The sequence below is a fragment of the Eretmochelys imbricata genome, chromosome 8 (genome assembly GCF_965152235.1).
Source record: "Eretmochelys imbricata isolate rEreImb1 chromosome 8, rEreImb1.hap1, whole genome shotgun sequence".
NCBI classification, from domain to species: domain Eukaryota; kingdom Metazoa; phylum Chordata; order Testudines; family Cheloniidae; genus Eretmochelys; species Eretmochelys imbricata.
In genome coordinates this window covers 18,132,452-18,148,527 of record NC_135579.1, presented here as the reverse complement: position 1 = coordinate 18,148,527, position 16,076 = coordinate 18,132,452, and the positions used below count along the sequence as shown (strand labels likewise).

At 43.9% G+C, this 16,076-nt stretch overlaps 1 protein-coding gene across 2 annotated transcripts in view; it reads left to right on the top strand.

The window, feature by feature from the left end:
• The window catches only part of LARS1 (leucyl-tRNA synthetase 1), a 55,730-nt gene that overhangs the window by 23,549 nt on the left and 16,105 nt on the right, over positions 1–16,076 (top strand). For both annotated transcript variants that reach the window (XR_013346824.1, XM_077823744.1), the window contains exons 14-25: positions 29–169; positions 903–980; positions 1,817–1,902; positions 1,989–2,054; positions 2,149–2,231; positions 3,721–3,859; positions 6,798–7,010; positions 7,732–7,789; positions 12,299–12,362; positions 13,075–13,258; positions 13,523–13,613; positions 14,491–14,631. Coding sequence is in view for 1 of the 2 variants with exons in the window: in XM_077823744.1 (XP_077679870.1) it covers positions 29–169; positions 903–980; positions 1,817–1,902; positions 1,989–2,054; positions 2,149–2,231; positions 3,721–3,859; positions 6,798–7,010; positions 7,732–7,789; positions 12,299–12,362; positions 13,075–13,258; positions 13,523–13,613; positions 14,491–14,631 (1,344 nt within the window). In the remaining variant the exon portion in view is untranslated. The remainder of the gene's footprint in view (positions 1–28; positions 170–902; positions 981–1,816; positions 1,903–1,988; positions 2,055–2,148; positions 2,232–3,720; positions 3,860–6,797; positions 7,011–7,731; positions 7,790–12,298; positions 12,363–13,074; positions 13,259–13,522; positions 13,614–14,490; positions 14,632–16,076) is intronic.

Below are 16,076 nucleotides of genomic sequence, written 5' to 3'. Positions count from 1 at the left end.
AAACCTGACAATACCATGCTATTCCCAGGTGCCCATCATCGAAATCCCAGGCTACGGCAGCCTTTCTGCTCCATTGGTTTGTGACGAGTTGAAAATCCAGAGTCAGAATGACAAAGAGAAACTTACAGAGGCTAAGGAGAGAGTGTACCTGAAAGGATTTTATGAGGGAGTAAGTAACTAGGCTTCCCTAGGTGTGTTGTGAAAGATTTTTTTTTTTTTTTATATTGAAGTTGATAAGAAACATTTGAAAAGAGGCAGATGAATTAACAGATTAATAAATCGGGAAGGTGAAGATGTATGGATTTTTTGGGGGATGGGGGTTGGGTCCTTTGGGATTTTTTCATGGCTCCCATTCTAAGGAACTTCCCCTTGGGTGAGCCTCTGAATGTGGTATGGGGATAGTGTAGAATCACAGTTGGGAGGTTGGAGGTGTGTCTGCCTCAAGATGAGGCCCACTGTATGGCCACTGGATGCACCTTTCTCAAGAAATGGTCAACATCATTCCAAACCTTGACTTGAGGAGGCTGGTAGAAAATGACAGAAGGGTGGTTCTTCCCCATTTCAGCTCATTCAGTGGGCTTCTGTCACAGTGCCCTAAGCCTCGGCCCATCTAAACTATTTGGAATTCAAAGATCAATTTCCTGTGTGGCAGGGCTGTGCATGTCCAGCTAGCCCTCCCGGTTTGAATGTTCTTAGGTAAAACACATAATGTATAAATATATATGTGGGAGTTAAGGGGGATTTTTTTTAAGGCAGATTTTCAACATCTAATTTTTAAGGTACATCATAGGTCACAATACCAGTATTTCTTGTAGCTCAAAAGAACTGGTTGTTTTTACATATTACTTGAAACTTTAATCTTTTTAAAAAACCTAACTTCTGCAATGGTCTCTCCCTTACAGATAATGTTGGTGGATGAGTACAAGGGGCAAAAAGTCCAGGATGTCAAGAAGCTTATACAGAAGAAGATGGTGGGCAATGTATGTGGTAGTTTGGATACTGCTTTCCAAGATGATTGTCTGTCTTTCCCATAGCAGGATAGTCACTAAATAAAGTATATTGGCTTGTTTCCACAGAAACATTGCCTTAGACGTTCTCTGGAAAGAGCAGTAGCAATAGAGTACAAAGTGATGGTAAAACAAAGTACAGTATTTTTAGATAAAGAGAAATGTATTGTACCTGATGGATCAAGTAGAAAGAGATGTCTGGTTTTTTTAGCTTTGTGCATACTGCCTTATATAGAGGCATGCCTTATGGCCTAGTCATAGCCCATAGAATCATGGTGATAATATGGAAAAGGCTTCAGTTATTTAGTCTATATCTCTGTCAGTGCAGGATCGTTCCTTGCAGTCTGCAGTGTGGTGCTCTATCTCTTTTCTCTGATACAGAATATGGATGCGGAGTTAAAGCTAATCACTCACTTCTCTCCCATTCCCCATTTTGTCAAGTTCTTGAGGATTTTGTGCATCATATTTTAAAGCCTTGTTATACACATTTTTACCATCTGTACATAGCTTTAAACAGTAAAGACTTTGTGCTTCTACCTTTTAACTGAAAATCGCCACATACTTTACAACATTATATAAAATAAGCCTCAGCGTCTGATACAGTTGATAGTATTTTCTCTATTTTATAGTTGCAAATATCAAGTCATAGAGAGGCTGAGGCTTGTCCAAGGCATCACGGTAAATTGCTGGCTGAGTTGGGATTATAATAGGGGGGTTATTGTTGGTAAACTCCTTTCATATAATGCCCTATGTGTTATATGTTATATTTTCTTTAAAGGTATAAATATACCTCTTCCCTTTTATTTCAGGGTGAAGCTATGATTTATATGGAACCTGAGAAGCAAGTTATATCAAGGTCCATGGATGAGTGTGTGGTGGCTCTTTGTGACCAGTGGTGAGTGAAGTGAAATCACTTAACCCATCCCTCTGTTGCATCCTTATGTGAACTTCTTTATTCTAATTATTTTGCTTGATCTTCAGGTACCTAGATTATGGCGAAGTAAACTGGAAGAAGCAGGCATCTGACTGCTTGAAGGATCTAGAGACGTAAGTTATGGGAAAGAGATGATAAAGTGTAGGTCGGGAAGTGGCGTGTAACCCTGAGGGAGACCAAGGATTAATAACAGTCTGTTCCACATAGGTATTGTGAAGAGACCAGAAAGAATTTTGAAGCTACACTGGGCTGGCTGCAGGAGCATGCCTGCTCAAGAACGTATGGCTTAGGTAGGCAAACCACACAGCTTTTCCTCACTTGCTGCTTGAGGAGAGTAACTCTCACTTTTTCATCCATTCACGCTTTTCCTGGTGAGGGTTGCAGTAGCAGCATGGAGAACAGGGAGGACCAGACCTCCCTTTCCTCCGCAACAGGTTTCAGCTCCTCCTGGGGGATTCTCCAGTGTTCCCAGGCCAGCTGGGAGATATAATCCCTCCAGTGTGTCCTGGGTTGGCCTCAGGGCCTCCTTCCAGAGGGACATGCCCAGTAAAGTTCCAAAGGAAGCCTCCCAGGGGGCATGCTTATCAGGTGCCCAAACCATCTCAGCTGGCTCCTCTCGATCCAGAGGAGTAGCGGCTCTACTCTGAGGCTCTCCGGAGTAGCTGAGCCCCTCATCCTGTCTTGGAGAGTAAGCCCAGCCACCCTCCGAAGGAACCTCATTTCCGCTGCTTGTACCCACGATCTTGTCCTTTCAATCATTACCCAAGGTTCATGACCATAGATGTGGATGGGGATGTAGAACAACCTGTAGACAGAGAATTTCATCCAAGGATTCAGCTCCCGCCTCACCACCACAGATCTGTGTGGTGCCCACATCACTGTTGCCGCCGCACCAATCTGCTGGTCAATCTCATGCTCCCGCTTACCATCACTCATACTTGAACTCTTCTACTAAGGGCAGCTACTCCACCCTGACCTGGAGAGGACATAATTCCCCCCACTAACCTCTCAATTAGATATTGTATTAGTTGTAAAATCACTAGACATACTGATCATTTTAAATCTAATACAATATCTAATTGAGAGGTTAGTGGGAGGAAGTAGGTAGGCAGAACAGAATTACCCCAATTAGAATTTGACCCAGGACATCAAAAAGATGACACCCTTCCACATAACCTGAGTTAATCGGGAGCTCTTTTATTTTTTATATGGAAACACCACCTGCAATAACGCACCCCTGCCCGCGTCACCATACACGGCCCATTTGTTCAGAGATGACATAGAAGGAACCAGTACCATTTCCTGCAGCACCTGGGAGTTTTCCTTGCAGGTCTCTCATCCAGACCCAACCCTTCTGTAAACTAAGAATAGGATCCTGGTACAAGACCACCTGACTCAGTATGGCAGCAGGCCAAGATAATCTCTTTCTATGAAACATGCAGAGCAAATGATAAGGTGAGCAGGTGCTTCAGTTTGTTGAATTTAGAAGTGAGCTGACCATTGCATTAGGAAAGCTAAGGACAGTCCCCTGAAAGGATTCCCTCTGTCTGCCAAGATGTTCAAGAACAAAAAACCAGCTGCAACTGGCCCATTCTCCTGAGTGAGATTTTCAGAAGCTCTGAAGTGATTTAAGGGCGCAAGTCCAACTGAAAGTCAGTGGGACTTGTGCTCATAAGTCAGTCGGGCACTTTTGAAAATCCCATCATCTGTTGTGAACTCGGCAAATGGGAATTCCGGTCTGTGCCTGGTTATGATCATCTGTTTTGGGTCTTCATGTAGGTACTCGTTTGCCTTGGGATGAGCAGTGGCTGATAGAATCCCTCTCCGATTCCACTATCTACATGGCCTTCTACACAGTCACTCATCTGCTGCAAGGAGAGAATCTGCGTGGACAAGGAGATTCTCCGCTTGGCATCAGGTAAGGGATCCAGGTTGGTGCGGAATGGTATGTTTCAATATAGTTCCATTCTGGCTCTTTCCAAAGGCATAACTTGTAGGCCGACTCTTCAGATCTGTGCTTAGAGCATTATATATAGATAGTTGTATAGATAAAGGCAGAGCCCCGATTTAGCAAAGCTTTTAGACTGGTAGTGTTGGAAGAATTGGGAAGGACACGGGAGTTCCTCCAAGGGCAGCTGAAGGAGGTCTGTTTGCAAGTAACCTTCTTTGCTCAGCACTTGCTGCCTTCAAATGGAAACTGCATGATATTTTGGAAACTGACTGGTTTCACTGTGGCTCCTGCAAGTAATTCTGTGGTACATGCTAAAAATCTGCTTTGTAACCTCTTACAATCTCAGCAAATTGCAGCTGGTCCCCTTCTACATGCCTGCTTCTGGGGACACAGTGGATGAGGATAGGTCTTGCTCTTGATCACAAATGAACCCACACTAGAGACTGGGGTTTCTAAGAAACTAGGATTTTTACTATGCTGCAGCCAATATTTATTTGGAAGGCTTCTAGCTTTTTCTCCTCTGTTGAATCTGAAGGATTTTTGATATGCCAAGAATAGGTTTCACTTTTGGGGTCTGGCTCATTTGGTAAGTGTCCTCTGAAAAGCAGTTGTGCTCGGATGTCTGCCAGGTCTGCTCCAGATGGGGTGGCTGAGGGCTGTGACCTGTGACTGATAGTTTGTGTTCAGTCTTGTCCTCAGGACAAGAACAGCCAAGTGTTCTGCTGCTGCCTCTCTCCCCTTTCGAGGCTGGGGTTTTAGTTTAGTGTTTCAGGTGTTCAGGAGAGTAGTTCACTTATGCATCTGAGAGAATAAAGGGAGAAGTGGAAGCTTCCTGCAAATGGTGGACGCAGGGATTAGAGAGGAGTGAGGAGAGGTATTCAGACTCTGCTGGTGGCGGGAGGGGAGCTGAGCCCGTTCGTTGATGAAAAGGGGTTTTTACTGGTTCCTGGGCCTCGCAGTGGCCTTTTTGGGTCCTGCTCCCCATGCCTGATCCTGGGCCCTGTGGCAGCTGCTTCAGTCCCTCTGGGTCTCACTCTCACATCTGTGTGTGCCCCGTGCAAGTTTAAGTGGGGGCAGAACTCTCACAATATTTCCACTGCAGGGACACTAGCCTTTCCGGCCCCCCCGTTCTGTGACCCCTGTACACATCTGCTTTGAAGCCTTGTTTGATGCTTTAGTTAATCTGGAAAGAAATTCCAACATAAGGTACCTGCAGCAAAAACTAATCTTAAGAAGCCTGGCAGGAGTTTCATCTGACTCAAAGAACACCTAATTACATACAGAAGATATTTTTTGCACTAGGTATGTCTGGAAACAAAGTTTGAAGTGAGCAATCTGAACTGCATTGGATTTTAGATGCACCTGTAAACTATTGTGTGCTTTGCCTCGTATAGAACATCTAAACATCCAAGGTTTGCAAAGCACTTTTTTGCAGAGATTAACAGTATTCTGCAGTAAATAAGGGATGTTTAGGGATCACTTCACCCATTGTTATAGTGTAGCGATCTTTGGCATGAAACATAGCTGTTGAGTAACAGCACACATCTCTAACTGTAGGGTAGGACAGTAACTGAAAGCCTTTCAGCAATAATCCACCAGAACTAGAAATTTTTAAAACTGCCCATTTTAGGGAGTAGACTATAGCCTGGTGATGTCTCATATGTGAGCTGTAGTTTCTGTCTAACTTATATTGTAAAGCCTTTGATGCTGAGCAGGGTCAAAAAAGGGTGGTAATTGAAACTTTGGGGAAATAAGGGCAAGTAGGGTCTAATAAACTACAGTGAAATCCCCCATAAAATAAGTGCCATGGGATCTTGAATGACTGCTGGTGATTGGAGCCTTGGCTTTGTGTCTGATCTCTAAGGGTAGCACGTTTGTTCTGAAACTACTGTCGTCCTGCCTCTAATGATTTATAGTATATGCCTTTCATCATCAGAAAATGTCAGTTGTGTGGGGATTCTGTCTCTTTGCCTGCGTTGGTAGAGTGTGGGACTGCTTGCTATGGGGACAAAATACTCACTCTCTGAAGTGGGAGATTGCCTTGTGTTGTTGAACAAGTGATTCCCTCCCTCTTCTTTTCCTGTCCTCTTCGTGACCATTAAGGGGAAGGGCTGACACATGTGAAGGAGATTTAATCTTGTCCTCCACCAGAAGGGTGGTAGCATGACCTGTGAATGACCCATGGCGTAGAGGCTTAGGAGGACTTAGATTCTGGTTCTGCATTTTCAGGATAGTATTTAGCCCAGACAGGAATGGAGAAGAGCTATAAAATCAAGTTTCCAGGGCTTTAAAGTGTTTGTATCCCCATCACTTTACAGGAGTCAGAGGACACTGTCAAGTAGAGAGGGGCATGGCTGAGACAGGACATCCTGAGTTCTGAGCCTTGCTATGACATTGACTCAGTCCTATGTGTCCATGTGCAAGGCCTCTCTGGGTACAGCTATGCTGTAAGAAAACTCCCCACAGCAGTGAGTCTCAGAGCCTGAGTCAGATGACCCTCCCCTCATTAGGTGTCAGAGATTAAGCTCCAGACTGAGCAGGAATGTCTACAAAGCTGCTATTTTTAGTCCCTCCTATGAGCCTGAGTCAGCTGACCTGGACTCTGATGCTTGCTGCTGCAGTGGTTTTTGTTTTGTTTTGTTTTTTTAAAGTGTAGATGTACCCACTGTGTCTCACTTTCATCACCTGTAAAATAGTAAGAGTAACTAGCTCATAGGGACTGTTCTGAGAATTCATTAGTTATTGTTTGTAGCTCACTTTGAATTAGTAAAGTGCTAATTTTTGAATTAAGTAGTGGTAGGCCTCAGATTCAGGTTTTGTTAAAAACAAACATCCTGATTTTTAAAGAAAAACTAACTGCGCGCACATGTGTATTCTTTATTAAGACGTTAATATTTCTATGCAGGGCGCATCAGATGTCCAAAGAAGTCTGGGATTACATATTCTTCAGGACTGCTCCATTTCCCAAGACACAGATTCCAAAGCAAAAGTTAGACAAGCTCAAGGAGGAGTTTGAATTTTGGTATCCTGTGGATCTAAGAGTCTCTGGCAAGGATCTCGTCCCAAACCATCTGTCATATTACCTCTATAACCACGTAGCCATGTGGCCAGATCAAAGGTAAATTTGGAAGCGATGTCAAGCAAGTGTGGAGATAAAATTACGAGCCTCCAGCCTTGGTACCCCCATCAATGGCTCTTGACAGGATGTTCTGTTTTTGGGACTTGGGTGAAAACATGTGTTTTCTTTTTTTAGTGGGCTTTGTTGCAAGTATGTATATATACCATCACCCATATTGTGATATGTGAGCTTAATGTTCCATCCATTCACTTCTCAACAATTCTTTAAGAAAGTGATATGTGAACCAATAGAGTTTGGAAGCTGCTGATCAGGATCATAGCAGAAATGGGGCAAATTTCCTCTCTCAAGCATACTTAGAGCTCATAAGTGTCTTCTGTTAGCAAAGATGTGTGAAACAGCTGGCTTTATCCATTGCTATTGGTCCTTAATTTCATTGGCACTAAATTAAATTAAAAATGTAATTGAAAAGAGGAGACAGTGGGGGTAAGTGGAGTGTAGTTTTTTTTTTTTAAAGCTCTGTAGTGCATGTTTTGAATTGTAGTAGCAATAAGGCTTAGCCACCTGTACTGTAGCTGTTTTGTCTTCAAAGTGACAACATTAACCCGCAAGATACCCCAGTAGGTGCCTTTTTTTGAAGGTTCCACTTAAAAACATGCCCATTCCTAACTGAAATCACTAGACTTTTGTTCTTTTTCGAAGAAAAAATGTAATTGCTTTTTAAAATAAAAGTATACTCTATATTTTGTGTCTTCAAATGCAGAGACAAATGGCCTGTAGCTGTGAGAGCAAATGGACATCTCCTCCTGAATTCTGAGAAGGTACAATAGTTTTTCATCTGTGATATTCGTGTGATGGTCAAGACAACTGGAAACTCCTGGGCCTGCTTCAAAAATATCTTTCAGCAGATTAATCAGGGCAGCATTTAGCATGCCGATTACCTCCTCCCATTAAATGCCTCAGTTACCCATCTTCCAAAGCAGGAGCCTGCTTTTCTTCCATTCCATCTGTCTAGATTTTCATACCATAGTGTCTGACCACTTAATGGTCCTCCACAGATCACAAGCAAACCTGGTCTGATAATGCTTTGTAAGTTTACCTGAGGTATCTGCTTAATTCTTCCAGAGTTTCAGGGTCACCTGCCTTTATGGGAGAGTTTCTTATGTCTGAATCTTAATTACAGTCCTGTAAAGGTGCATTTCACTTTGAAAGTGGGGGAAAAGGGGAAAGTTCATGCAGACAAAATTTGCTGTACTGAGTGTGTTTTGTCAAAGTGAATTAAATGTGCTTTAGCCTCAGGGTATAATTGTCAAAAATGCCTAAGTGACATAGGGTATGCCCACACTTCTGTCAGAGTTGTGACTGCAGCACTGTAGAAATACTTGAGCTAACTTTGGTCTAGCAGACTTGAATAACAATAGCAGCACAGGCAGTATTAAGGACTGTCCATCTCAACCCAGGTCCCTAGGAATGTACTCAGATGGCTAGCCTGTGTGGCTATTCTGGCTTCACTACTGCTGTTCCGAGCTAGTTAGATTAAAGATAGCTCAGCACGTCTGCATGTGCTTAAGGCACATCTCTGTTTGCAGTGTAGACTGCGGCTGTGCGTACACTGCAGAGCCCCTTAGTGTAGATGCAGCATACGCTGACAGATGGAGTCCTGCCAGTGTAGAGAGACCACCTCTGCAAACCATGTTAGCTACGTTGACAGAAGCCCTTTATGGAAAACAGGAGGCTGTATCAGGAGCTGAGTTTGGGTGTCTCGCAGGGTATGTCTACACTATGAAATTAGGTCGAATTTATAGAAGTCGGTTTTGTAGAAAGTGTTTTTATACAGTCGTGTGTGTGTGTCCCTCCACACACATGCTCTAAGTGCATGTAGTCAGCGGAGTGTGTCCACAGTACCGGTGCGACCATCGACTTCCGGAGCGTTGCACTATGGGTGGCTATCCCACAGTTCCCGCAGTCTCCACCACGCATTTGAATTCTGGGTAGAAATCTCAGTGCCTGATGGGGCTAAAACAATGTTGCAGGTGGTTCTGGGTACATATCGTCAGGCCCCCCTTCCCTCTCTCCCTCCCTCCCTCTGTGAAAGCAAGGGCAGACAATCATTTTGCGCCTTTTTCTCTTGAGTTACCTGTGCAGACGCCATACCACGGCAAGCATGGAGCCCGCTCAGCTAACTGTCACTGTATGTCTCCTGGGTGCTGGCAGACGCGTTACTGCATTGCCACACAGCAACAGTTTATTGCCTTTTGGCAGCAGACTGGTAGCCGTCATCGACGAAGTCCAGGGTGCTCTTTTAGCCAACCTTGATGAGGTCAGGGGCGCCTGGGCAAACATGGGAGTGATTCAGCCAAGTCATTTCCCTTTTAAGTTTCGTCTCATGGCGATTGAGTCCTACCAGCAGTGTACTGTCTTTTAATCTGCAGCCAGCAGAACACGATGGCCAGCAGTCATACTGCACCATCTTCTGCCAAGCACCCAGGAGATGACAATGGCTAGCGGTCGTACTGCACAGTCTGCTGCCAGCAAGATGTTTAAAGATAGATGAAGTGGATCAAAACAAGAAATAGACCAGATTTGTTTTGTATTCATTTTCTCCTCCCTCGCTCCGTGAAGTCAAGGCCTGTTAAACCCAATTTTGAGTTCTATCCTTGAGGTTTTGAGTTCTATCCTTGAGGGGGCCATTCAGTTTCTCGCAAAGCCACCCCCTTTGTTGATTTTAATTCCCTGTAAGCCAACCCTGTAAGCCATGTCGTCAGTCGCTCCTCCCTCCGTCAGGGCAACGGCAGACAATTGTTCCGCGCCTTTTTCCTGTGCAGACGCCATACCACGGCAAGCATCGAGCCCAGTCAGATCACTTTGGCAATTAGGAGCACATTAAACACCACACGCGTTATCCAGCAGTATATGCAGCACCAGAACCTGGGAAAGCGAAACCGGGCGAGTAGGCGACGTCAGCATGGTGACGAGAGTGATGAGGACATGGACACAGACTTCTCTCAAAGCACGGGCACTGGCAATGTGGGCATCATGGTGCTAATGGGGCAGGTTCACGCGGTAGAACGCCGATTTTGGGCTTGGGAAACAAGCACAGACTGGTGGGACCGCATAGTGTTGCAGGTCTGGGACGATTCCCAGTGGCTGCAAAACTTTCGCATGCGTAAGGGCACTTTCATGGAACTTTGTGACTTGCTTTCCCCTGTCCTGAGGCGCAAGAATACCAAGATGAGAGCAGCCCTCACAGTTCACAAGCGAGTGGCAATAGCCCTGTGGAAGCTTGCAACGCCAGACAGCTACCGGTCAGTCAGGAATCAATTTGGAGTGGGCAAATCTACTGTGGGGGCTGCTGTGATGCAAATAGCCAATGCAATCAAAGATCTGCTGATATCAAGGGTAGTGACCTTGGGAAATGTGCAGGTCATAGTGGATGGCTTTGCTGCAATGGGATTCCCTAACTGTGGTGGGGCCACAGACAGAACCCATATCCCTATCTTAGCACTAGAGCACCAAGCCGGCGAGTACATAAACCGCAAGGGGTATTTTTCAGTAGTGCTTCAAGCACTGGTGGATCACAAGGGACGTTTCACCAACATCAATGTGGGATGGCTGGGAAAGGTACACGACGCTCGCATCTTCAGGAACTTTGGTCTGTTTCAAAAGCTGCAGGAAGGGACTTTATTCCCAGACCAGAAATAACCGTTGGGGATGTTGAAATGCCTATAGTTATCCTTGGGGACCCAGCCTACCCCTTAATGCCATGGCTCATGAACCCATACAGAGGCAGCCTGGATAGTAGTCAGGAGCTGTTCAACTACAGGCTAAGCAAGTGCAGAATGGTGGTAGAATGTGCATTTGGACGTTTAAAAGTGTGCTGGTCCAGTTTACTGACTCGGTTAGACCTCAGCGAAACCAATATTCCCACTGTTATTACTGCTTGCTGTGCGCTCCACAATATCTGTGAGAGTAAGGGGGAGACGTTTATGGCAGGGTGGGAGATTGAGGCAACACAGAGAGATAAAGAACGGATGTTGTTTGAATGCCAGCAAACATACACTGCAATGCTTTGTTCTACAATGATTCCCAAGTACGTGCTACTGGCCTGGAGTGGTAAAGTGTCCTACCATGGTGGATAGAATAAGGCTGCCCTCCCCAGAAACCTTTTGCAAAGGCTTTGGGAGTACATCCAGGAGAGCCGCGAATGCCAGGGCAAATTAATCATTAAACATGCTTGCTTTTAAACCATGTATAGTATTTTAAAAGGTACACTCACCAGAGGTCCCTTTTCCACCTGGCGGGTCCAGGAGGCAGCCTTGGGTGGGTTCAGGGGGTACTGGTTCCAGGTCCAGGGTGAGAAACAGTTCCTGGCTGTCAGGAAAACCGGTTTCTCTGCTTGCTTGCTGTGAGCAATCTACAACTTCTTCATCATCATCTTCCTCATCCCCAAAACGTGCTTCCGTGTTGCCTCCATCTTCATTGAAGGAGTCAAACAACTCTGCTGGGGTAGTGGTGGCTGAACCCCCTAAAATGGCATGCAGCTCATCATAGAAGTGGCATGTTTGGGGCTCTGACCTGGAGCGGCCATTTGCCTCTCTGGTTTTCTGGTAGGCTTGCCTCAGCTCCTTAAGTTTCACGCGGCACTGCTTCGGGTCCCTGTTATGGCCTCTGTCCTTCATGCCCTTGGAGATTTTGACCAACGTTTTGGCATTTCGAAAAATGGAACGGAGTTCTGATAGCACGGATTCCTCTCCCTATACAGTGATCAGATCCCGTACCTCCCATTTGGTCCATGCTGGAGCTCTTTTGCGATTCTGGGACTCCATCATGGTCACCTCTGCTGATGGGCTCTGCATGGTCACCTGCAGCTTGCCACGCTGGCCAAACAGGAAATTGAAATTCAAAAATTCACGGGCCTTTTCCTGTCTACCTGGCCAGTGCATCTGAGTTGAGAGTGCAGTCCAGAGCGGTCACAATGGAGCACTCTGGGATAGCTCCCAGCACTAATCCCCTTGTCGGGGGTGGAGTAAGGAAATCGATTTTAAGAGCCCTTTAAGTTGAAAAAAGGGCTTCGTCGTGTGGACCGGTGCAGGGTTAAATAGATTTAACGCTGCTAAAGTCAACCTCAACTCCTAGTGTAGACCAAGGCGCAGAGAGCTAATTCTTGAGCAAGCCACAGGAATCTCTCTTATCTATCTTGGTTACCAGTGACACACAATCCTGCCCTCGTAGGCTGGGACAGCTTGTTTTATTTGTGTCTTTCCCCCTTTGTTTATCAGACTTAGCAGCATGAACATGTCAGAATTTCTCTTGTCTGTCTTCTCTTTCAGATGTCTAAATCTACAGGCAACTTCCTCACCCTGAGCCAAGCTGTTGACAAGTTTTCTGCAGATGGTAAGTGCATGCTAACTTGCATTTGTTTTAGTGATGCTAAATTTTTTGGCGTGTCATGCCATCTTCCAAGGAGTAATGGGTTCGTTGCAGCTTTGATATTTGAATTGCAAGAAGTACAATGGTTATTGGTTGCTCTTGTCTGTGAATAATCACCAAGCTCTTGTATCTTTAGGAATGCAGAGTACATGTTAATCCTGGCATCAGTTATGAGGCATTCTGGGTCAGTAGGAAGGATCTTTTTTTCATCAATTGCAAGGTTCTTTGGCACCTCCTTTTGGCAGTTTCTGCATCCTTTCCTGTCACATGTCCCCTTCTGAGGCCCAGGGCCTTTAGATAGTGAACAAGAAAAGTGCAGAATTTTGCTGCTGTGCTAGGCTCTCATTCTTTTGTCCCCCCCATACCCCTCTATTTTTGGACATGTCCCCACCCAAGATCATTCCTGCCTCTTGGGACACAATGGTTTTTGTCCCTCTCACTCCTGTAACAAGGCAGTTCGCTGCCCTCCTCACTCCAATCAACACAGATCCCTTTTGAGGCACTGCTTTCACTCACATTGACCACATGCAATACATGTTTGTCCTTCATAGGTGAGTGTTCCGTCTGCATTTTGCTGGCCCTCTGCATGAAAGATCAGTTGGGATTCAGGCAGCCGCATTTACTAGTTGGCTGTGGAGCCAGACATGTTAGTTAATCCTGTCTCTCATTCCTCTAGGCATGCGTCTGGCACTGGCTGATGCTGGTGACACAGTTGAGGATGCCAACTTCGTGGAAGCCATGGCAGATGCTGGTATTCTCCGTCTCTACACCTGGGTGGAGTGGGTGAAGGAAATGATTGCAAATAGAGACAGTTTAAGAAGTGGGACTCCCAACACCTTCAATGACAAAGTCTTTGCCAGGTACCTCTCAGAATAAATATCTTTATAGTTTTTAGTTTCGTTTTGAGTCTCATTTCACATTTGTTTGTTTTATGAAGCTATTTCTACTGAATAATGAATGCTTTAAAACAAACAAATGTTCAGTTAACTTTCAGACTAGTGTGTGTTCCTGCCGGATCAGGGTCATTTGTAATGTCTCATTACCATTATCTTTAATTATTATTGCCGTTATTATGTGAGTTGGACTGTGTGATGCTAATGTTTTCTCTTCTCTTTTCTTCCTAGCGAAATGAATGCAGGAATAACAAAGACGGATCAAAATTATGAGAAGATGATGTTCAAGGAAGCTCTGAAAACTGGCTTCTTTGAATTTCAGGTGGGAGGTCTAATCTGCAGGGGACAAGAAACCAAATCCTGACATTGGTTACCTCATTTCTTTTGATACTGATACATCTGATTCCTATTTAATTATACAGTTGAATCAGGGTCCGTATTGTGCTAAGAAACAGGAATAAGTAAATGGATTAAGAATCTGAGGTCATGGTGGTCTGTTTGTGGCATAATACTTCTACAGGAAGCAGCTGTGATCTTGAAAATAGAGCCCTATGATCTTAGGTGAGCAATGTGTAGCTGAAAAGGACAAATGGTTAAAAAGAGTGATTCCTTGCCTCAGCTTTTTTAAAAACACGAATAATATACATGAGAAATACAGAAAATACATCAGCAGACCTATTTGGAAATGGAATGTTTTTCGAAATGTTTCTTGAGGTGTCAGCATTTCTCTAAAGTGTCTGCAGAACCATCTGATTTCACTTAATAACGTCTTGTAGAGACTGCTTGACTTGTCTTTCACGAATATGATTAGGCAGGCTGAACAGCGTACGGAATGATAGATCATATTTATTGCCTTTTTTGTTAGTACTTAATAGCATCTTTTATATGGGCCATCCAGAATGATAGCACCTAATATACATTTACAGTTATCTTTGACTTCTATGTCTGTGTCGATAGATGTCTTTTTTTTTTTTTTTTTTGAGCCATAATAATGTAAAACTATTATGTCCAATTGGCAGAAGTTCATACTCTTCCATTCCCAGCTGTTTAAGAAAATATAGTCCTTTTAATAATCCATTATTGGATTCTAGGTTGTTTACATTTTAAAGACATATTAGAGCAAAGAAATTGGCTTTTTAAGAAATATTTCTCCATGCCAGCTGGAATGTTTAATGGTGGCTCTGCTGGCTGTGTTTCAGGCGGCAAAAGATAAGTACCGAGAACTAGCGATAGAAGGAATGCATGGGGACTTGGTCTTCCAGTTTATTGAAGCTCAGACTCTGCTGCTGGCTCCAGTCTGCCCTCATCTATGCGAACATGTGTGGACACTGTTGGGAAAGGTACTAGTATATAACTCAAGAATGCTTCTTTGAGACTCTACTTTGGGCTGACTAAGCATGCATGCTTACTGTGACTAACCTGAACCAAAAGTCTGGGGCAAGAGAAAAATTATCATCATCAATCTGTACTGCATCATCAATCTATATGAATTGAAGGTACTGCCCCAGTTTTCATTGTTAGTGTTTAAAATTTTAGGCCTCTATCAGTATATGATATACATATAAAGTGTATATTTGTGATACTTTTGTTATGTGAACTTAATATGTGAGAAATTTGATGCTGGAGTGTTCATGATGTAGACTGATCGATAGATTATGTATAAGAATTCCCAGGTATCACTTTGCAGGTTGACAGGTTATTGTCCCAAGATCAAGCCCAGTATTATTAAAATTACTATATAGTGGGGAACCCCGATGTGCACAGTTGCAATACTCACGCTATAGGAACTCTTCTATATTTACAAATAGTTATTAATACATTTAACACAGTCAGAAACACTTTAACTCAGTAAGGTAGATAGAGATAATACAGAAAGTACATCTGAATATCCATACTTACACCATTCCTTGCAGAACAACCGGAAATGTTAGCCATTATCTTCCTCATAATCATCACCACCTTCATCTTCACCTGCGGCCATCATTCTGTCACCTCCCAAGAGATTCATCTTTCTCTTTCCTCCTGCTCACAGCTAGGATGCCACTTTTATAATACGCTACGCTGATGCTACCGAATCTAACGCATATTCAGTAGGGGTTTCTCCCCTCTTCCTTATTTGTATTTCCTCCCCTTACTAATGTTAAGGTATCCTTCTTCTTTAGGTTAGTATATTAATGATTTCAACTCATTATCATATATGTCAATTCGTTGCCGTGGCACTCTTGTGTTTGGAGGTTCTTTCCAAAACTTGGTGTTAGCTCATGTTTCTGTGGTTGGCTGATGTCATTATGGACAAAAACCTCCTTACACTCTGCTTCGAGTTCCCCAAAACGTAGGGGTTACCGTTGGGCCGTTTATCTATGCCAAAATTCATAGGCCTCGAGCCTCATGCTAACTGCCGAAGACAATGTCTTACAGAATGCAGGCCTGTAGGTTCCTTGCATTACTACTGAATATAATAAAGGCAGAATAATAAAGGGAAGGCAATGAATATAGTAAAGGCAAGCTAGTCCTATGGGCTACAGAGGGTTTGTGTGTATTATGCTGTATTTGTAATAAATGCTGTTTTTGTTATAAAATTAATATTGGTGTGAGAAATGTAATTGTAGTTGATAATTTGTAGATGAAGGCTTTATCCAAAGACTGTTGAACTCAATAGAAAGACTTGTATTGATTTCAGTGGGTCTTAGATCAGGTTTCTGCTTAATACCTGGATGTCTTCCATATGTAGACAGAGGAATTGTGTGAATGCATGTCATACAGCAAGAGAGTATGACAATGTGAA